General features: G+C 35.5%; 1 protein-coding gene across 3 annotated transcripts; it reads left to right on the top strand.

The window, feature by feature from the left end:
• Positions 1-18509: 18509 nt before the first annotated feature.
• LOC136205937 (PHAF1 protein At3g51130) lies at positions 18510-23520 on the top strand. 3 transcript variants are annotated; one of them, XM_065996813.1, is made up of 15 exons: positions 18510-18757; positions 18891-18973; positions 19103-19177; positions 19382-19449; positions 19532-19637; positions 19730-19790; positions 19864-20030; positions 20250-20312; positions 20978-21025; positions 21463-21576; positions 21741-21831; positions 21936-21985; positions 22619-22741; positions 22877-22936; positions 23242-23520. In XM_065996813.1, the coding sequence occupies exons 1-14, from the start codon at positions 18649-18651 to the stop codon at positions 22922-22924; spliced, it is 1206 nt and encodes a 401-aa protein (XP_065852885.1). In that variant the 5' UTR covers positions 18510-18648; the 3' UTR covers positions 22925-22936; positions 23242-23520. The 3 variants fall into 3 exon arrangements, with proteins under 3 accessions (XP_065852885.1, XP_065852877.1, XP_065852893.1); XM_065996805.1 differs by having other exon boundaries at positions 18512-18757; positions 23226-23520; XM_065996821.1 differs by having other exon boundaries at positions 18515-18757; positions 22637-22741; positions 23226-23520.

Below are 23520 nucleotides of genomic sequence, written 5' to 3' on the forward strand. Positions count from 1 at the left end.
ACGTTCAGACCTTCTGTAAACCTGCTGGTCATGTAGGTGAAATCTCGAGTACCTCCATGGGTCAGCATCAAAAGATGGCCCATTACATACTGACCAATTTCCTTTTCCCTAAAATCAACTGCACCAACTTAGCAACCAATTTTGAGCAGTGTTTTATATGGCACATGCTGACCTACACACCGATAAACATGCCCGTCTTCATAATCGGTGGGTTTCTACGAAGTACAGGAACCCTTAGGTTAGGCTCTTTTATCACCCGAATCCTCAAGGATCACAATGTGGACATGGTTGCGAAAATCCACACTTGGGGAACCGAGATTACAGCTGCTGCCCTATTCGGTTTGGCATATGATCAACCAATTGTGCCGAAGAAAGGAAAAGGGGAAGATGTCCCGAACACTGAGGGGGCGGTTACTCGAAAGGGAAGAACTCAAAGGAAGAGGAAAGCTGTGCAAAGCACCTCTAAAGGAGCTGCCTCTACACCTAAGAAGCTCAAATTTGTATGCGGAGGAACTAAGCCTCAAATTCAGCAAAGTCAGGGTGGATCTAGGTTAGCTGAGAAAAGACCTAGGCAAGCTGAGCCTAAGGCAGAAGAAAGAGAGGTTGATGAGCAACAATTAAGGAAGAAGAAGAAGCTCAATTTTGAGTTAAGACCTATAGATGCACTTCCGACTGATGTCGTCGTTCCTCCTAACTCATATTTTGCACAGAGTCAAGGCATTGACGCTGAGCAACAGTTAGATGACCAGGAAGAACAAGACCAATTGGGTGGTGAGTTTGTCGAGGAAGAAGAACTGGATGAACAGTTTGAGGAAAAGAACTGGATGATGAGTCTGATGAAGAAGAAAGTGGTCAGGATGACACTGAGGAAACAACAGATGATGAGCACCTTGAACCAATCAACACTGAGTTGGTTGACAAAGAAGAAACTGAGCACACAGCAAATGCTCCCGCTGATCAAAGGGAAGCATCACCTACTGACTCTATTGAGTCCATTCCTTGTGACCCTACTCCTCCAAAGCTAAAGAGACTGAGAAAGAAGAAAGCATATCGAGCACCTGTCATTGACCTCATGGGCGACTCACCGCTGAGGGATGAGATCTCTGACCTTACAGATGTACACCTTAGGTTCTTCTCTAACCCTCCTGAGTCTCAACCAGAGCAACCAGAAAATTAAGCCTTTGTTTCTCAGCCGAAGGAACATGCCGACTTAACTGCTTTCCCCAACCAAAATGATACCGAGCAACTGCTCGAAGATTCTGCTCCTCAACACGTTGAGCAAGCTAAGGAATTACCTGCTCAGGTGAACACTGAACTTACTCAGCTTCCACAATCTAGTTAGCTTCAGCCTGACCCTGAGCAAGTAACACACTCTGCTGATCCTCCACTTCCACAACTCCAAGTGCAGAATCCAATCCAGTCAGTTTCTACTGGAAATCCTAACTCAAGACCAACAGCTGATGATGCTGGCACTTCAAATGTTGAGCAGAACCAAACACCGCCTCTATTCGGTTCTACTCCTCCTCCGGCATCTGGGCCAACAAATGATGGATCCTTTAGCTATCTAAATGCATCTGAGTCTGGTCGAAGAATTGTTGACTCAGCTCAAGCTCTTATCCAGGACATCCATCAAACAAGTACCAATGCCGCTGGGTTAGTTACTGTTGAGCCTACTCAGCTTTCGTCTGTCACTCAGCTTCTTACTGAGATCAAAGGTCTGAAGGATCTTCTGAGTGTCATGACTTCATTACAATCTCAACAGCCCAGGCAGGACTCTATAACGAAGCTGGCCGAACTCCAGCTGACCATGGTAAATCACATAAACACTCTACAGGGTGAAATTCATCAATTGTCAGTTGCGAACTCAATGTATGCAACTTTTTCCGAAGTTCATCATCTATTCAACCAGCTTCATACTGAGCAAGAGAAAACCAATCACCAACTCTCTTCCTTCTCACAATGCTCCATTGAGCAAATTAGCGAGGCTGTGCGTCTGCTAAACTTAAGCAAGGAAGAGATGGAAACTGACCAGCTCAAAACAAACGAGATACTGAAGTACTCTCGCGTTACTTTCAACCACGTGCGACACACCAACGCTCAGCGTGAGTATTTTGATTCGTCCCTGCTGAAGATGTTTCATCAAGCTTTTGCAATGCTCACGGACAGCATACACTGGGTTGCAAAGGCTCAAGCATATGTTCTAAGTATGCTGAGTGCTGCTGATGCAGGATTCCTCGCGCTATTTTGGATGATGGTGTTCCCATCTTTGATGGCATAAATACAAGCACACGCAAGCTGAAGGCATTCTCTAAACGCCTAACTAAAGCTGCCATTGAAGACACTTTCATTGCTCCTCCTGCTGATGGTGGCAAAACGGGGGAGAAAGTACAAGCTCAAGGAACCCAGCATTCAGAAGAAGCTTCAGGTAGTCAGCAAAGACAAAAGGGAAAGGGTAAAGCTAAAGAGCATGAAGCACAACTCAACTACAAGAAGAAATAGCTTTAGCTTTACTAGGACTGACTAGATGTCATTTTGTTAAAACTTGTAATCTTTCCCTTGTGTACTTTTGTTGTGCTGACCCTGAATACAAAACTTTGATGCATCTATCTTTTTAAATTAACCAATCTTATGTGATGCTTACTTATGTTTTGTATTGAATAGTTAATCGCATCTTCACTAAATCAACTGTGCTACTTGTCTACATTGCTTTATGATTGCATGCTGTGTTGATCAAAATGTTGACCGCTTTTACATGTCTTCTTAAACACATTGAACAAATAAATACTCAGCGCTCTCTGATATATAAATCTTCCGCATAAATTGAGTTAAATAGAATATGTTCCATGAGCTGACCTAATTCTGAAAAACTGACCTTAGACTTACTTGAAATGTTTAAAGTAAATCTAAGTCAGCCGCTCAACCCTTACGGGGGAGTATACTGAGTAAGATAAGGTCAACATTCATGGGGGAGCTCAACACTGAGTTCTTGACTGAATATTTTTGCCAACATCAAAATGGGAGAGTTTGTTGAAACACCTTTCCACATGATTTTGATTTGACAAAATTATTTAAGTAATGATAAAAATATTCTAACACATTAAATTTAAATGCTTTGATTTATTACACTAATGTGTTTGTTCAATGTTGAGTTTAATTGTTTACAAGACATTAAGATTAAAAAGCCCAAAGGCCCTTAAAGTGAAAGTCAAGCCCAAGTCAACACATCAAGACCATTCGGCCTAAGAGTTCAAAACGAAGCCGTATCAAGTAAAACGACGACTCAACGAAAGAAGGATCGAGAAGCCTTCGAAGCAAAAGCTTCAAGTGGAAGCTGCTGAGTTAGACGACAATGCAGTCTGGACAGCGGTAGACAACGATCAACTTCCAAACAAAGTAATTCTACTTTGGGTAAAGTTCAGAAGGCGTAGGAAGCTGTCTCGTGGACTTTGCCTTAAATGTCGAAACATTCTGTTTCAAGGACGAAAAGCTGCCGTGGACAGAAGATGCGTGAATCCTATTGGCCAACGACGCTGAGCACGCCCAGAGTGACAACGACAGGAAACCGTTTCCCTCCAACGGTTATTTCGAAATTCGAAATGACCAGGTGCCTCAAGTGTCACTATATAAAGGCCATCCATTTGCTTCAATCGATGCAGATCTTCAATTAGTCGAAACGCTGACCAAATTCATACTTGAAGTTTCTGTGAGAAAAGCAAAGCAAATACCTTACACCAATTTCTATATTATTGTGTAAACGTCTAGAGTGATTTTCAATCATCTAAAATGTCTTAACAATTGTTGTTTAGGGCAAACACTTTATCATTTCTATAAGAATAGAAAGGAGAGGCTGAGTAGTCGGTTATAGTACTCAACGATAGATATAAGAGTGAGTAGAGGTATAGAGGAAGGTACTCTTGTTATACTCAGCTTCTATCTATAAAAGGTTTCGTGCTCTACCTTTAAAGAGCTCAGTAGAGAATTCAAAAAGCTCGGAACGAGTTCCGGGGACTGGACGTAGGCGGAGAGGCCGAACCAGGATAAGTCTGCTGAGTAATATCTTTCTAACCCTTAAACTCCTTTAATATATATTGCTTGCTATAAAACTGACTAAGTAAAGAACTCACGCTGAGTTAAGTCTACTAAGAAGCTAAGTTCAGGAATAGACTCTAAGTGCTATTTTCTGACTCAAGTAAAGAAGCAGACTTAGTCACAAGTTGACTAAGCTTGTGTCTTGAATCTACTTAGTGACGCTGTGTAAAACTTTTCATAAGAAAAGAAGTTAGCCTTAACGGACAAAATTTTAAATAGTTCCTATCCCCCCCTTGGAACTAACTTGTCACGTTATAAGGGACCAACAAACTCGGCCTGTACAAGTAAAACGAAGGTCTCGCTATATGTGACTTGACATTATCCATAGTCATAAGATTCTGTTCAAGGATGTAGTTGATGAAGGATCGAATTATACTGTAACTAATACGGAAAGGTCAACGACAGAATCAACCTGTCTTCTTATAGCTCTGGGGGAATGTTTCAGATCTGCCAATCACAGTTCGCGTACTCATTCCATTATACAAAGATTGAATGTAATTTTGAGAATTTAATTTAATAGTTGTATACGGCTAGAAGCAATCAGAACCTAATGGGTCACACATAAGACTTGGAACCCAAAAGAGAAACATATGTTAATTAATTGACGGAAGCCCAATTGAGTCCACTAAGGCCCAGTAATAGGGGGCGATTTTATGTGTTGTGACACATAAAGGAATTAATTTAATTTTAAACAATTATAATTAGATTATTTTTTTATATATAAAAGTTGTGCGCAATGCACTTACATTAAACAATGGAAAACCCCTAACCCACCCCACCCAGATGTGATTCGAACCTATGACCTCAACGATCATAGGTAAGCTCTCAACCAAGAGGCTAAGAGTTTCACCACAATTATAATTAGATTATGATTATGGATTAAATTAATTATAGGATAAATAAATTAAGAGGTTTATTGAAGTTTAAATTGCTTCTAATTATTATCCTATTAATAAGTTATTATTATCTTTATATTTAGATATAATTATAGATAATAACAATAAGAGTATTATTCCGAATTAAACTCTTATTCAGTAACCTAATTCTATTTGACTAGGGTTTAGATGGAAGAGGCTATATTAACCCCCTTGGTTGTAAATTTCGGCCACCCTTGCCATCCCGGAGTGAGAGAATGTTTGACCCCTACTGTAGTGGATCGTCTTTCACCGCTTGCTTCCAAATCAATTGATTTCATCTCTTTCCGTTTGCTCCCTAATCTTGTGTTGATTAATTAGAGGCAATCTATCTTGATTGCTATTATATGGTTGAGTTCTAACTTCGTTTGATTTGTGTTTTGTTTTGTGCTCGTGAACTCGGATTAAGAGTTGAGGGCACTTCGCTCGCAACAGTAGATAGTTCATCAAAAGGTATTTCCTTCTATCCCTCTTTATATGAAATAACGATTAACAGATCTTAGTTAAAGGAAATAGGTTAAAATTTTTATATTTCCGCTGCCAAACGTTTGCCTATTTTCCTTCACATGTATGCTTAATGACCAAGAGATGGAAAAAGGACAATCTCACATTTTTCCTAGTGTGAGACTCACAATGTGAAAATCATGTTTTTCTCAAAACGTTATCCTTGATACCATTAACTAGTTCAATAAGTGTGATTCGTTTTGGCTATCTTAGAAGGTGATCTCAGGAGCTAGGTGCTAATTCAGCTCGGAAAGGGGCCGACCAGGCAAGTAAAATGAATTATAATGGAAAGAACGTAGTAAGAGGGAAATACTTTATTAGGTTCGCATCTTATAGTTCTATGTTTTGCGAATCCGGATAGTTGTGCATGTATGCAGGCTTGTGAAAATAGATAAACTATTAAGACGATAATGGTCACAGTGGATGTGATATAAAGTCTAAAGCATATTTTTCTTAATTACACACGTAATTCAAGGGGTTGTACATCTCCAATGAGTATATAGTGTTTGAGTACTCGATTGTATGTCGGTTGTACGAACTATTTGTGAGTATGAACGAGATGGAATGGTGAAGTATGTTTCCGTTACGTACAAATGAGAGATGTAGGATTAAATGTAGTAAACGAGACTTGGCCCATTTACTGATCCATTTTAAGGTCGACCTGTAACCTAATCAGTTAGGGTTACAGTTTAGGTTTAACTAGCTATAAATAGATAGCTATAGAGGCTAAACCTAAAATACTAATACACAAAGATACATAGAATACAATATTGCAAAAGGCAATTCTCCTCTTCATGCTCTCTAAAGCCTCCGCCCTCCTCCTATCTCTCTATGCGCTCTTAGTTAGTGGAACAACAACGATTACTGCTCTAGTGTAGCCTTTATCTAGATCGGTGATACAAAGTCATGGTTCGTTTCTTTTGCTACTAAGAAATAGATCTGCACTACATGAGGTAAGCCTAAATCTGTTGTATGTTAATTGATAGATCCAGCTTTATTACTCGTCCCTTTGAGGTTAGAGATGAAATCCACAACGACTATTAGAGCTGTCAAAATGTTTCTAAGGTACAGAACATTCTAGTGACATATTTTAAATTAATTATTGGATGATAAGATCAATGGTTGATTAGGTAAAATTCAAAGATATGCAATTTCAAAATAAATCGGCCATGATATGTTTTAAATGGAAACATTACTATTTTTATTGCATTACATTAAAACCTCTATAAATTAATAATGTTGGGACCATGAAATTTTATTAATTTATAGAGATATTAATTAATCAATAAATTAAAAAATTATTAATTTATAGAGTGGTTTTAAACTACTAATTTAAATATATTTTTTTTTTGTATAAAATCAATGAACAATTAAAGTTTTTGTCTATATAAAGTACTATAGAGTCATATTTTGCTAAATTATCCTGAAAATAGTTAGAGATGAAATTCAATCAGATTTAAATTTTAAGAAAAAACAAAGCACTATAGAGTCATAGTTTGCTAAATTATCCTAAGTATATATCTACATATACTTAGCATATGTATTGGATAAATTATTAATTTATAGAGATAATAAAACAATATATTTATAAAAAGTTGTTCCAGAAAATTATTATCTTATTAATTTATTAAAACTAATCATTTTTTGAACTGGCCCAAGTTAGAACTAGAAGAAATTATTATTTTAAAGAGATTATTAATTTATCGAGTTTTAATTTGTGAAAGTTTTACTGTATTTGTGTAAATAATATTATGTGAGCCCATATTATGTCAGTCTCATATTTGGTTGCCACCTCTTTGTTGCCCTTTTGAGGATTTGGACCCTTATAAATAGAGGCTCAAATGGCAAGAGAGAGATAGAAAGAGAAAGAAAGAAAGAAAGAAGGTTTTAGAGAGAAAATTCCTAAAATTCATTAGAGGGCATTTCGTTCCGACCTGAGCCGCCAGACGTTAGAGATCTGTATAAGCCCACCGGAAATTCAGAGTGCTCGAGAGGACTCCTAGCGCTGAGTCTACATCTTGGAAGAACGCTTCAAAGGTAACGTAGTGAGGGGCATAAACTCCCTTACTCTTTGATTGTTTTTTTTCCATACTTGGAGAATATATTTGGAATATCAACATAAAAATTTGAGTAAAACTGTAACCCTAAATAAGTGTATATAAAAGCTAAAATGAATTTTTTAAAGTAAATGCATTTGGTTTTTATTAGTTTTGGTGCCTCCATGGGATCAAAACAATATTTTTGATCCAAAACTTTTATTTCTTTTCACAAAAGTTTATGATTTTACTTAAAACCTAAAATGAACTTATCATTATTCATTTTTATCCAACAAAAATTACAATTTCAATTCCTGAAGTTCATTTTCTTTATAAAACCATGTTTTAACAAAACAACTACTACAATAAAACCCTTTTAATTATTTCCAATAAAACTGTTTTCAATATCTTTCCACAAATATAATATACTCTATTAACATATAGACATATATAATAGGAAAACCATGTGGTAAAGTTTAAATGTGTTTAACAATTAGAAAGTAATTGATTGTCCATGAACCTAGTTTTTGGAAGGTAGGATTATCTTTTAGGATCGACTTTACCGATTTTTCCTGGTTGGCTAAAACTGGGTGGTGACTCTTTATTTTAGAAACCAAGAGTTTCAAAATATTCAATAGTATCAAACTACGGGATATGATTCCCCAAGGACTTCCCTAAAAAAGTAAGCGATATTTATATGATGCCTAAGCTTATTGTCCATTGGAAGTAACATTGGAAGGAAGTCCTTAAGAAGCAACACCATGAAAAACCTAAAAAAATGATGGGGGAGGACTCCTGAGTGTCCGACAGCTCATAATGGTGACTCTATACTTAGGAATTGAATACATAAATTTTTGCTAAACTAGTTAATTAAATAAACAAACTAACAAATACATTTGAAATACCCATAGAAACCTCGAGGAAAAAGTACCTCATGCCGAGTACTCAGTTTGTGAGGAAATTTCTTAAGTAAGAGTTAATTGCCTGGAGGCATATTATTAGAATCCTTAGTGGTCTCAATGAACAATGATCCCATTACACTCAGTATCGAACAACCTAAAAAGCTTTGAAAATATAAACCCATTGTTTCTCTAATTATCTAATTAGCTAGAATTTATGTGTTTAATACCTAGATAACACCTAAAATAACTAATTGTTAAAACTTTAAAGTTTTCTAAATGGTTTTACCTATTTGCATTCACTACACTTCACATGAACCACCCATTTTCAGCCCTGATGTGCACGTAGTAGCATTCTGTGTCCTCTCTAAGGCTTGTGTAAGCACGTGTATATCAGTAATAAGTGCTTACTCATCGCTTAAACCTTGAGTAGAGATATATATGTATATTATGATAAGAGAGCCTTGATATTAACCAAAGGTAGTTGGTCTTCAACGCATGATGCTGCCGTAGTAATCTCCACTGGGATACCAAAACTTTGCGTTTTAAGTAAGCATAAAAGACGTCGTTTTCATCCCCCATTGATGATAAACTAACTAATTATCTAGGAAAGAAGTGTTTAACAATGCAGAGGAATAAGGTTGGAAGGAAGTGCATTCATTTTACGTGTGTTGTGCTAATAACTGTTTGAATATCTGTTTGACTTTTTCTCTTCCATGATATGCATTTGTATAGAATAGTATCCATTTGTACATTCACCATATGTATGTTCATTCTAACCATTTTGTGTTGTAACCATATGCACAATATATGAGTCCATTTCTCTGTGTCCCTTTTTCAATATTTTTCCATGCGTTGTTAGGTTTGTCGATTCCCAAGTCTTTTTCTTATCAAAGGCAATGCTACTTGTTTTTTTTGTTGGCCTCCTCCTTAGGAACCTTCCCCACTAAATTCCTTTTCATCATAACGTGAGCCTATGTATAACTTTCATACACGCTTTCCTCCATTCTCCCATTCATCCTTGGCAAAAAGCATCCTGAGGCCCCTGATCTTTCATTGTTTGGTGTATTAAGCCCTTGATCTTTTATTTAGACAGATTAAGCCCCTGATCTTTCATCATTTGATGCATTAAGCCCTCGATCTTTCATTTAGACACATTGAGCCCTTGATCTTTCATATATGGGTGTATTAGGCCCTTCCGTAAATCAATTAATATATAGGTTTATTAAGGGCATGTTTGGTTAGGTTTATATAACTGCAGCGTTTCGCATTTGCTCTGGACACTGCAACATTTTGGAGCTTTTCACGAAAAGCTCTTTTCATAAACAATTGTTTGTAGTTACTTGTTATTGATAAAATTACTCTTATTATTTCCACAAAATGTGCTTCAATTTTAACATTATTTTTATTTTTAGAACATAATTATCGAAAAACAAGGTTTTATTGTGTTCAATAAATTTTTTATTTTTTATTTAAATTATTTTTATTAATTTGTATAATATATTTTTTATTTTAGAATTTGTTATTTTTAGAACATCATTTGTTGTCACACTAAACATGCCCTTAATAAACCTATATATTAATTGATTTATGGAAGGATCTAATATACCCATATATGAAAGATCAAGGGCTCAATGTGTCTAAATGAAAGATCGAGGGCTTAATGCACCAAATAGTGAAAGATCAGGGGCCTCAGGATGCTTTTTGCCTTCATCCTTTTATTTAATTCATTCATACATGTATTCCATACATACATAAAAAGGTGCATCTATGCGTCTGGAGCTAATACTAAAGACCCATTAAGGGATAAGTGTACCACGCGTTTATGAACTAATAAACTGGGTGTAAGTCGAGGTATCGAATCCATATGGGTTATACCACAAATATCAAACTCGATTTTGGGTCATTATCTTAGCGATGATTAACTTTTAGGTTTTGTTGTTATGTATAAAACTACTCTTAATTTTATCGAGTGAGACGAAGTTTGCAAATACCCATTATGGAAGGAGATGGCGATGATACATTTATTATACGAAAGGTAGTAATTCAATCAATTGAGTAAGAAATGATTAAACGTGCAAGTATGATCAAAATTAACCTATCAATCCCGTGAATGACTTAGCTCAGAATTCGCTAATTACAGGCGATACTAACTCAATATGGTTTAGATACTAGGGCCCGTAATTTGTGGTGTTATTAATACATACGATTATTAGTTTGTCAATTCTGGTAAGGTTGCGCCTATATGAACCATAATAGATTTCAATATTGTAATAACCCAATTTCAATCTATTAAAGCAAGTATAATAACAAACAAACTCAATAAGAACGAAAACTGAAAATTCCATATAAATAGACTATGGAATTTGTTCGATGATTACAAAAAGACCAGATTCATAAAAAGGCCACAACTAAGTTAGAAATATAAAATATAAAAAGAATCAACCCTTTTAGACAAACTAACCCGGACTCAAGTCATTGTCTCTAACTTGGAGGAGGAACGCTCAATCTCATGATCAATGGTGGTGAGAATGGAGGTTGCTAGATCAAGCTTTCTATTCAAGGGGGAAGGTAAAATAAATTTCTAAATTTCTGAATGCCTTAAAAATGAGGTTCTAAGGTCTTTAAAAAGAAAGCTAAAAGCCTCAGTGGCACAAACTATAATTAAAAGTGCTGGAAAATTCATAATTCAAATGCTGGAAATTGGGCAAGCACGATGTGCTATCCATATGAATGAGGAGCCTTATTGCTCCTGGATGCCAAGATGGCACGACGACAGATAGATTGTGTGGGCGAATCCCTCACTGGCCAGTAGGACGTGTTGTTGTGTAACACGTCATACTGCCCTTCCACTGGCCGGTTTTGCTGAGCAGTGTCAGACATATTTCCTTGATTTCCTCCTATCATTTCCTTGACTGAAAAATACCTGAATTAAGCTCACCATATTCAAATAAAACTAGATTTTTCTAAGGATAACTCCCATTTCAAAAATACAAAAGTGAAAGGTGAAAGGTGAAAAACAAAATCATAACTTAATCTAACAAAATAATTAAAACTATAACACAAATGAAAACTGTATAAAATATTAAAAAAATCTAGAAAAATAAATTAAAATTTTAAAAACTTCAACCCATCTAAAGTAGGAAAAATAATTAAAACTAGGAAAGTGAATGAAAGTGAGTGAAAATTTTACTAAAACTTAAGGACTTAAACTCAAATTCATAGAACAAGTTTACATATGCATTTTAACTAGAAAATCTATGAGAAATGACTTAACCTAAGCCAAAACACTCTAAAAACTACATATAAAGATAGAGATAAAACATCCCTATCATACGTCGGTTACAGTTTTCATCAAAAGTAACACGTCAATCCGCACATTGCCGTTAAAAGTTTTAGCACTAATCAGTTGCAAATACTGATCAACAACCTTCACTAAAAGAGGAAATAATAGTCGAAGTGTAAGAGGAGCAAGAAGACGTGGACTGGCTCGCTAACAACGAAATATATAACCATGGATATTTCTCATAAGCAGATGTAAAAACCATGCTAACTACCTTAAGTAGCATAACAGTACACATATGTGTATACATATATGTAAAAAAAAATACATTTGTACATCAATCTCAAAGACTTAAACTGCTATGATAAAATAGAAATGAGGACAACCCACATCTTAAATCTTCCAAAAGGATCTTTCCTCCTTACAAGCACACAATAGCCTTAACTATAACCTTCTATCTTTTGAAATCACCATATTCTTGTTATAACTTTTAAATTTGGAATCCCTCGAATTCATAATAAAGAAATAAAAAAGAAAGAAAATCAAAATCAAAACTAAAAGAAAATAACAAACCAAAGCTCAAAAGTTCCTAAGTGAGGAAATGTAGAGAAAGATGGAGGAAGAAGGTGTGAGGTTCCCTTCTCCACCACCCACCTATTTATAGGCTAAGAGGAATGAGTGTCCCTCCCTTAAGTTGGCTAGCCACCAATTGGATGTGCACAACTCTATCCACTACGCCAAAACCCTCTTCAGACGACGGTTAAAAACCGTCGTCCCGCGAGATATAAATCTGTCACGGGGCTCGCTGCCGTTTATTGCACCTTCAGACGACAGTCAGGTTCTGTCATGTTTCGTCATCACACATGACATTAGCCTATTTTCTTACTGTCATTTTACCCTTGTTACGATGCAGCTTATTTATTACTGTCGTCACCTTTAATGTCATCAAATGACATTTTTACAATTAAAACCGTCAGGTTAGCGTGTGGAAAATTGGCATATTCAATTTGAGATGACAGTTCGTATAATAATTTCTGCCGTTATAGCCTGTTTAGATGGCACACGTCTTAATCAATCATGTCAAAGGATTTTTTTCATGTGACAGAAACATTAATTTTAATGTCTTTTTATTGATGTTTAGATGACATTTTTAAAAATTAAAATGTCACTTTATACCTTCTTCTTCGTTTGAATTTCTGGTTTTTATACTGAATACATAAACATTCTGAAATATGAAGATTAAATTATGTATATCAATGGTTTTAATTTTATTGGAGACCAATACTCATAATATGTTTATATTTGTGCCTAACGTCAATCCATATATCTTGAATAACCAATACATTTCTGAATTAAAACACCAAAATAATAACCAATACATTTGTGCCTAACGTCAATCCATATCTTCCATAAGTCAATCCATATCTTGGAGTAATAATTAGGCCTATAATCCCAAAGGTTTTGCTATCTGCAAAAGCCAAACATGTCATTAATATTACACACAACCCTAAACTCAGTAGTAATTACGTGACCCTTCCCCTAACATGACCTTTCACTTACCACAATCATATCACTATAAATATATGCATCATAATTCAGAATCATACCTTCAACAACCAGAAAACTTACCAACAATGGATCCCCTTGTTAAAACTCCAGGAGAAATAATTACTGACTTGAATAAGTTGTACATGAGAACCCAGAGTGGCTTCTGGCCATCAATGGTACGTATGTCAATCCATAGTTGTTCTGTAACCCTTCCTGGTTTCTTTTATGTATTTCTAATGATTCTTCTTGGATGATAACATACAGGTCCTCTCGATGGTAGCTTCTTCAAATGGTTGATCAGAATGAAAGGCCCCCAATACACCCCATATGAAAGGGGTGTATTTGAAATCAGAATCAGCTACCATCTGGATTTCCCAAACAGACCTGCAAGAGTAATATTAACTCATATTAGTAAGATATAATCACCTATATGAAACATACACTAATACATCTCTCCTCTTAATCTCAGTTTTGGTTCTGGAATAGGATATATCATTCTAACGTGGCTCCTCAGGGGTCGATTCATCTTCCCCGTATCCTTAATAACCATCGCTTTTCCACTGCCATGGTATAATGCAACCATTTATCCATTTCATTTGATAAACATACAATATCATATTTTTGTTCTAATTATTCTATGCATTTTGTAGTGTCTGTGGCACATATATGATCTACTTCTACAGCCCCACAGTGAGGAGCCATTTCCTGGGTAAGAAGCAGTTGCTGAGCAATACCGCAGCAACATGGAAGAGTATGAGGGGATCGCCCGGATATGGATTGAGGAGTATGCAAAGTGTATATGAGGGTGTCCAAATCTCCTAAACTATCTTGGCTAAGATAAAGGAGAATCGGAAGGCAATGTGTGCTCCAAATGTGGTTCTCATTCCAATTCCAAATTTCCTTTCTTTAGTCAAAATAGTTAAGGAGCTTTGGACATTTAATTCCCCCCTTTCTGTAATATATAACGTAGAGCTTTGTGCTCCTAAACTGACCCTTTTATAATGCTCCTTCCCCTTGGTAATGAGGGTTATGATGCTGTCACCACAAGGGACTCTGTTTGTGCTGAATATGAAGGGTGTTCAAATCTCCTAAGTTGTCTTGGCTAAGTGAAAGGAGAATTGAAAGGCAATGTGATATCCAAATGTGGTTCTCATTCCAATTCCAAATTTCCTTTCACTAGTCAAAACAGCTAAGGAACTTTGGACTGTCAATTACAACTGAAAGGCAACACTCATCCCCCCTTTTGTAATATAACGTAGAGCTTTGCTATTCAGTTTGTATGTATGTGCAAGTAGACTAAACTGACCCTTTTTCAATGCTCCTTCCACTTGGGTTGTACTCGTGGTACTCTAAACTTGGTAATGAGGTTTATGATGCTGTCAAAACAAGGGACTCTGTTTGTGCTGAATGCATCATAAACCTATCACCATGTTTAATGTTGTTGTTACGATATCAAACCGAGTGGAAAGGAACATAGTAAGAGTATGGCCAATGCACATACATAACCCTTTATGTAGAGCTTGTTATTCAGTTCGTATGTATATGTATATTCTATCTAATCAAAATATATCTTATCATTTGCAAGCCATATGAGTACATGCAATTAGCCTAAATTTACCCTTTAATACATGCTTCATAAACGAATTGCATTTAGAATCCTTACTTATCATTTCAAATAAAAATGAGCCAGTTGAGTCATAACATTTTCAGCTTTAAGAGTATGCCTAACATGCTATAACAAGTAGACAACTTATTCAAGTAGACATGTATATTCAAGTGAACATGCTATAACAAGTAGACAACTTATTCGTGCATGTCTATTCCTTACTTATTCAAGACAACTTATTCCTTACTTATCATCATAGGTCATGTTCAATTTCAAAAAGAGTATGGATATATCTTATCATTTGCAAGCCATATCAGTACATGCAATTAGCCTAAATTTACCTTTTAATACATGCTTCATACATGCTTAATGACCCTTTTACAATGTTCCTCTAATACTTGATGCATGATTAATAAGTTACATGCCCAAATGATAAATCGTACACATACTCATACAGAACCTCAAACATAAGCATCAACAGAACATCATACATAAACATGTTTCATACACATACACATACTCAATCACTTCTAGCAATATAACTCATAGGTGTAAGAGTAGTGCCAATCTCAATGAACATTCAAAGCTTTAGAGTATGCCTAATCAGCCACATGCTTAATGACCCTTTTACAATGTTCCTCTAATACTTGATGCATGATTAATAAGCTACATGCCCAAATGAACAATCGTACACATACTCATACATAACCTCAAACATAAGCATCATCAGAACATCATACATAAACATGTTTCATACACATACACATACTCAATCACTTCTAGCAGTATAACTCATAGGTGTAAGAGTAGTGTCAATCTCAATGAACATTCAAAGCTTTAGAGTATGCCTAATAAGCCACATGCTTAATGACCCTTTTACAATGTTCCTCTAATACTCGATGCATGATTAATAAGCTACATGCCCAAATGATAAATCGTACACATACTCATACAGAACCTCAAACATAAGCATTAACAGAACATCATACATAAACATGTTTCATACACATACACATACTCACTAGCAGTATAACTCATAGGTATAAGAGTAATGCCAATCTCAATGAACATTCAAAGCTTTAGAGTATGCCTAATCAGCCACATGCTTAATGATCATTCATACATAAACTCTATGAGTCCTAGCTTTCTAAACAGTTATATCTAACCAATCAGTTCATACCAATCATTTCACCATCACCCAGAACATCATACATATATGTAATCGTTCAGTTCAAACCCACATAACAATATATATACTAAATCAGTCTAGTTTCCTAAATCAATGAGTTCTAGGTTCCAAAACAGTACATCAAACATACACAATCACTTCTAAAGGCATGACCAATCAGTTCAAACCAACATAACATTAATATATATTCAGTAAGTTAAAGAAATCTTCCCATATGCTAAAGGCATGAACCGATTGACAATCTCTTCAGTCAGCCTTCCCATGTACTGAAGCATTCTTACTATCCCTGCAAATAGTGTTCAAATAAAAAGGAATCAGATGAGTTCATACCATCTACTGTATCAGGCACTATCTTGCCCTAGATTAAAAAAGATAAAGACCCAATCTTTACAGCAGTGAATCTAAATACAATAAAATCAGTGTAGCTAAGCGAGAGATCTAAACCTTTCAATGATAGGTCTGAAAATCACAAGATCCTTATACCAGCTAGTAAAATCGACATACACAAAAGTAAATCGGATGAGGAAAAGATAGAGTAAGGAACAATGATACATCTAGGAACGAAGAAAATATGGCTTACCAGTACCGTGTTTCGAGCTCACCCAGTGATTGCATGTTCAAATCAACCATGGAGATAGAGAGGGATGAGAGGGATGAAGCTTGCGTAACCTAAACTGGGGTTTGGGATTGAGAGAGGGTTTATATATCAGCTGAAATTACAGTCAAATGATATAGAGCGCCTAAAATTTGGTATGGTCGCGTAAGTGATATTTCATTTGCCGCTTTTTTGTTTTCGGCATACAATGACATTCATTTATTAGAAGTGTCATCTGTTGAGCGCATCAAATTTAACGAAAACACGCGTTTTCTTTGGATGACAGATTTCTGTAATCGTAATGTCATCTGAGAATCGAGCGCATTTTTTATTTCGCCTTAAGATGACATACAGTTAAAATACTGTCACGAAAAATATTCAGACGACACGAAAATAAATGTCTGTCATGTATCTTGTGTCATGTGAAATGGAAAATGGCATAATGATCTGCAGGACTAATTTCGAGAAATTTCTCGAAAGATGTCTCCCAGACAATCCTAAATAATTAAACGAAGAATATTTTCACCTCCAATAGGCATTCGTTCCACTAAAAAAATGCAGGTCAAATGACCAATTAATCAGCAAAGAGGCGAACCCTCTAAGATGAGACAAATCTCAATCAGCACCAGCAGCAAACCCTCTAAGACGAGGTAAATCTCGAACAAGCCAAAAGACGAACCCTCTAAGACGAGACAAAACCCGAATGGCTTCAATAATGACATCTCTAAGACGAGGCAAATATCAAACAACCAAGAGGCAAATCTTTTAAGACAAAATAAACCTCGAACAACTCTAGAACAATCCTTCCAAGAGTATGCAAACAACTTTGTTGCCAAACATCAAAGAAAAAGTCGACACCAAACCCTATCCAATAAGAAAGAAACCAGTCTTTTTAGGTAAAAGTCTAACAATATACCAGTTAGGTAAGGATTGGAACTGTCCTGTTTATCCTTCAATCGAAAAAGTAAGTCCATTAATTTTCTAAAATCTTCATTGATTGAAAGATAAACACATGACTAAATTAGTAACAATAATAATAAATAGCTAATAACAATAAGTTAATAGCAAACAAGTGACAATACAAAAATTAAATAACTATTAACAATAAATAATAAAATAATAACAAACAGTAAACAACAACAGCTGAACTAAACATGTTAAAAAAATGTTCTATGTAATTTATAACGGTAGGAAGATAAACAACATGATTGAGATAGTTTGACACATCATTAACTCAACATGTCACATCAACAAAAATTAGCAATTCAAGATATCACATTAGTAAAAATTAATGATTCAATATGTTATATTCATAAAATCACCATATCACATTAATAAAACCAATGTATCACCTTAGTGTAACTAATACTATTAATTAAACTTTTTTTATTTTACTAAACATAATTTCTTTTACAACAAAATAAATATCATATCTCTTATTTATAAATGCGAAAATTTTAACAACTACGGAGTCCGATAAGAATCCCATATATAAAACGACACATGTCATTTTATCTTCTAAAACCCGATCCAGACTAAAACAACCTCTAAAAAATGCGATAAACACTTTGTTTTTCTTTTCAACCTTTCTCCGGTAAGCCGCCGCCGGTCATATAGAGCGCTCCGCCCGCCACCTCATGTTATAGTATCTTTTGTACGTAAAAGAAAAAATTCTACTCATATTGTGTCATACGTGCTACTCATAATTTGGCACAATCTACAATCTAGATTGACCATAGTGAAATCAATCAAGCCTAAAGAGCAAGGGGAAAAGAAGTATTGAATTATTTTCAGCCTCAGTACAGAAGTGGGACCCAAGACGTTTAGGTGGCATTCCGTGCAGTAGATGGCAATCAAGCTCCAAAACCAAAACTACATTCATATAGATTTTTCTCTGTCTAACGATTGAAGCTTCTGTCGCGAAAGAATCGGAGTCGTAAATAAATCCTATTTTCTCTTAACAAAACTACCTTTTTTACCCCCACATGTTGCAGCATCAACCCCAACGACCTCGACGCCGGTGCGAGGGCACCGCCATGGGCGCCATCGTTCTCGATCTCCGACCAGGCCTTGGCATCGGTCCTTTCTCGCTCGGTACTTCCCCAATTTCCTTATTTTTACTTCCTATTTTATGCAATTTTTTCCGATTGTTATGTTATTGGCTTCTAGAAAAGAAAAGAGAGAGTGTCAGCTTTTCTGATCAATTTAATTTATGCTTCGTTTTCAGGGATGCCGATATGTGAAGCCTTCGCGCAAATTGAACAGCAACCGAACATTTACGACGTTGTTCACGTTAAATACTTTGATGAGGTTGTTCTTTTAGCATTAAAATCTGTCATGTTTATTAATCAGCTGTTACCTCTAAATTTATTGAGTTTCCGATTTTTTTATATACAATTTTGGATTATTTCTGCTTATTCCAATTATGATACACTCCAGGAACCTCTAAAAGTCGATATTGTAATTAGTTTTCCAGATCATGGTTTTCATCTACGTTTTGATCCTTGGTCTCAGGTACTTAAATTTAACCTTAATTTTTCATTTCAATTTTTTCCCCATTATGTATGTCTCTGTAGTAATTTGCATTTTGGAGGAGGATTTAATATGGAGTTCTCCTTATTTTGGTTCTTAACACTTCAATTTTTATGTGACAAACAATTCATATGTTCGTTCTCCATCTAAACCAGTTTGTTTATTGATCACTAAATGTTCTTTTAGAGACTCCGTTTAATTGAGATTTTTGATGTGAAACGGTTGCAAATGCGCTATGCTACTTCTCTTCTCGGGTAAGGTTATTTTCTGAATTTTATTTCTTTTTTTTTTTTTGGTTCTTTATATATAAATGTTTGTTGTTGTTTTAACATACAGGGGACCATCCACTCTAGCTACTTTTGTTGCTGTGTATGCACTATTTGGTCCGACGTTTCCTGGAATTTATGACAAAGATAGAGGAGTTTACACTCTGTTCTATCCAGTATGTATATGGAACTTGCTAGTGTAAAATTAGTATTTCTTGCAACAAATACTTCTTTAGTAATACTCATTTTGATATCTGTAATTGTATAGGGTCTATCATTTGCTTTTCCAATTCCTGGCCAATACACAGATTGCTGTCATGATGGAGAAGGTGATCTGTTCCCTCTTATGCATATTCTTTTAGCAAATTTAATATTCTAATTATTTTTATTTCTTTCTGGCAGCGGAATTGCCGCTGGAGTTCCCTGATGGAACTACGCCAGTAACTTGCCGAGTCTCAGTATATGATAGTTCTACGGACAAAAAGGTTGGTGTTGGGTCCTTAATGGACAAGGCTTCCGCTCCTCCATTACCTGCAGGCAGCCTGTACATGGAAGAGGTGCATGTTAAGGTTCGGTACTATCTTAATCTGCCTTAACATTTTCTTCTGATTATCTGGATAAACATTTGACCAATAATCCCTAGTTGTAAGGTTACTGGCGTCGTTTTTAATCTATTGATTACAAATTTGTGCTGGCATACTTCATAGTTACATCATTTTATTTTTGAGGGCTGGTTTTATTCCTTCAGTTTTGTCAATTCATTTGTTGATTTCACTTTATCTGTGCAGCTTGGAGAAGAGTTATATTTTTCTACAGGGGCGCAGCATGTTCCTTTTGGTGCATCACCGCAGGTAATTTCTGTTTGTTATGGGTTCGCCTGCTAGCTGTCTGGCATATGCATTACTTATTTACTTATGTGATATTTTTATTTCTTTGACTAGCATAAAGAAATTGACAGTTGTCTTATAGCTCATCCACTGTTTGAATTTAGATGCATTAGTGCATCCACTTATCATTCAATTGCTATCTATCTACCCATAAAATGGATGTCTTGGATAGTCCTTTCTGGTTAATATGTTTTCTATAACTTCGCTTCTTCTGAATAAGATTTCCTTTCTGCCTGATTTGAGAAATTGTTGGAGTTGTAGAATATGCCTTGGATGCTAAAACAGGCAAATAATCCTAGAAAAGTAAGCAGTAAGGAAGCAATGAGTTCTTCCTTGTTACATTTATGAATTTTGTGGATTGTAACTTAGTTTGTATTTTGTAGCAGGAGTACCTTGTTTGTGTAACATTGGAAATCGGGTTTAGTCTTTTGTTGTTGCCATATACTTGGTGGTGGGGTTTTATTGGTGAGAGTTAGTTGTCCTGAGGAAAAAGCCTTACTATTTCTGTACGTCTCACATAGCACATCGAGTTTATGGTGTGCATGTGTTTGCATAGTCATTTATGAGATTGTGATGAAACTGATATTTTCGCCACTTATCTTGCTAAAGCCCTCTTCTTCTAAATGCAGGATGTTTGGAGTGAGTTAGGTCGTCCTTGTGGAATTCATCAAAAGCAGGTAAACTGATAAAAAGTGGTTTAACTACATTTGGACATGCAATCCTCTCTTGTATAAGCTAAAATTCGATTGAGATAATTGGGACTAGTAGTTTATTAGACAGTGTATTTTAACCTATTAAGAGGTACTTAAGTTATCAACTGCTCAATCTAAATTAATGACAACGCATTGGGGTGGCAATATGAAAATTTCACCTATTTTGCGTTGAAAACATTGTAGAGGTATAGATGCATATAGCATTCATGTCAAATTAAACGACATCAAAATCAAGTTGTTGTTAGAAAGTCCCTCCCCCTCCTTATTTTTCTCTTACCTACTGGTATAGTTATTATTATTTTTAACTGAGAGATTATCTTATACAATTCAATTAGCATATTCCTTTAAATTCATTATGGCATATGGCAGGCAGCTCTGTGCTTACTTCTTTAGTTGTACAGGTTGACCAAATGGTCATTCATTCTGCATCTGATCCTCGTCCTCGAACAACCCTTTGTGGAGATTACTTCTACAATTATTTCACTCGTGGTTTGGACATCTTATTTGATGGACAGGTACCAATATCTTTCACTCTCCTCTTCTTTCTCTCTCCTTGCAAGTTGTTGTCCTCTATGATTTCGAACTCTGTAGCATGGGACGTTATTTACAATTTCATAATTGGATTATGTTCAATAATCATTTTTGGATGAGCACACTGATTATCATTTTGGTTTTGCAGACTCATAAGATCAAGAAGTTCGTTTTGCACTCTAATTACCCTGGACATGCAGATTTTAATTCATATATAAAGTGCAACTTTGTTATTGAAGGTTCTAACTCTAATTTTGTATCTTAACTTGGAAGCTTTGTCACTTCTTAAATCAGAAATGATAAACTAATTTAGATCCCCTGTTGCTTCGTGTCTGTTTTGAAGTACATAACTCCAAACATATTACGCCAAGCACAAAGTGGGACCAAGTTAAGGTATTCTCTTAGTACTTGTTTAGGCCTTTATTTTTAATTTAATGATAAAATTTCTTTCACTAAAAAGTGACTAGAGCTCGAGGAAGATTGATGCCTATACCTATTATAAATGCACCTTTAGTCCACTACTCACATGGAACAGGTTCCATGAAAAAGTGCAGCTGCTTTCATGTGAGTGTGGCATACATGCTTGGGGTGTGGGCAAAATTTCACTGTAGAAAAATATATATATGATGATAAGATATGAGCTGGTTATATACAACTGATTATCTAAATTAGCTTTTTAATTTTTTTTTTCTTATGCCTTATATTGTATTCTAGAAAAATCTTCTGATTTCGCGCCCTCCCTTTCTCCATATTAACGTTTGGGACCCAATTGTACTTTCTGTTGCTGTTTAATTTTGTAACAGCTCTCCCCTTGTAGTGTCATTCTTTGGTTGCTAATGTTCACAGTTGAGCTTTTAATTTTCTTTTCTTTTTTACAAAATTTGGTTTTCCTGTTCTGGGGTACACTATCTATAAGTTCTATGTGACTCATTATCTTTTAGTTACTTTTTAAAAATATTTGGTATGGGGATTTTTGTAACATAAGCAATCTTGTCCTCCACTAATGAAGGATTTTTGTTACTAAAGAGTAACTATTCACCTCAGGAAATCCTTGGAGACTGTGGGCGAGCAGCAATCCAAACGCAAGGATCTACAAGTAATCCGTTTGGATCCACGTTTGTATACGGTTACCAGAATATTGCTTTTGAGGTGAGATAGTGCTATTATGTACTTGACCAAAGATGCATTATCATATAATTTGCAATGTACATGTTGATTCTTACCATAACCCACACGTTACAGTTTCATTCTCGCTAACAGATACCACTTTTTTATGGTTAACAGGTTATGAAAAATGGTTATATTGCAACTATCACTCTCTTCCAGTCGTGATTATTTATTCTGGTATATTTAACCATCCAAACTGAAGATCTCAATCTACTTAAAACTTATATATTAGTAGAAGCATCACATCTTTTCTTCCTTTTATGCAACGGAACCTTTTATATATTCGATTTCTATCCTTGTGATTCAAATCACTTGCAAAAGTCCCTGCATTTAAACTTGAAACGTTTTGAAAACTTTACAGTAGTGCAATGAAATTATGTGATTGTTTCCTTTCAAGTTAGTAGTAATTCCTCAAATTTAGAAATTGCATTGGCTGATTATCCGTCTGTGTTTGATTTGTATTTAGTTGGGTTGTGGTGTAGCTTTTGATGGTGGAATTGGCGAATTCCGTAGATAGCATCTTTCACATGAGATGAGGAGGCAAATATTGGAAGTGTAAATAACGTTGTAACTTTGTAATGGGTTCATTTGTAAATAATTAGTATGTATTGTATTATTATTTGCTTTCTCCTTGTCTGATTGTTCAACCTGTTGAAGAAAATTAATCACACACAGGTATTACTTATTAAGATAAATAAGTTGTCATTTGACTTGGGATAAGAAATCACATATACTAATTGAAGTTTGTTTTCCTTCTACCA

The sequence above is a fragment of the Euphorbia lathyris genome, chromosome 1 (assembly GCF_963576675.1).
Source record: "Euphorbia lathyris chromosome 1, ddEupLath1.1, whole genome shotgun sequence".
In the NCBI taxonomy this organism is placed as follows: domain Eukaryota; kingdom Viridiplantae; phylum Streptophyta; class Magnoliopsida; order Malpighiales; family Euphorbiaceae; genus Euphorbia; species Euphorbia lathyris.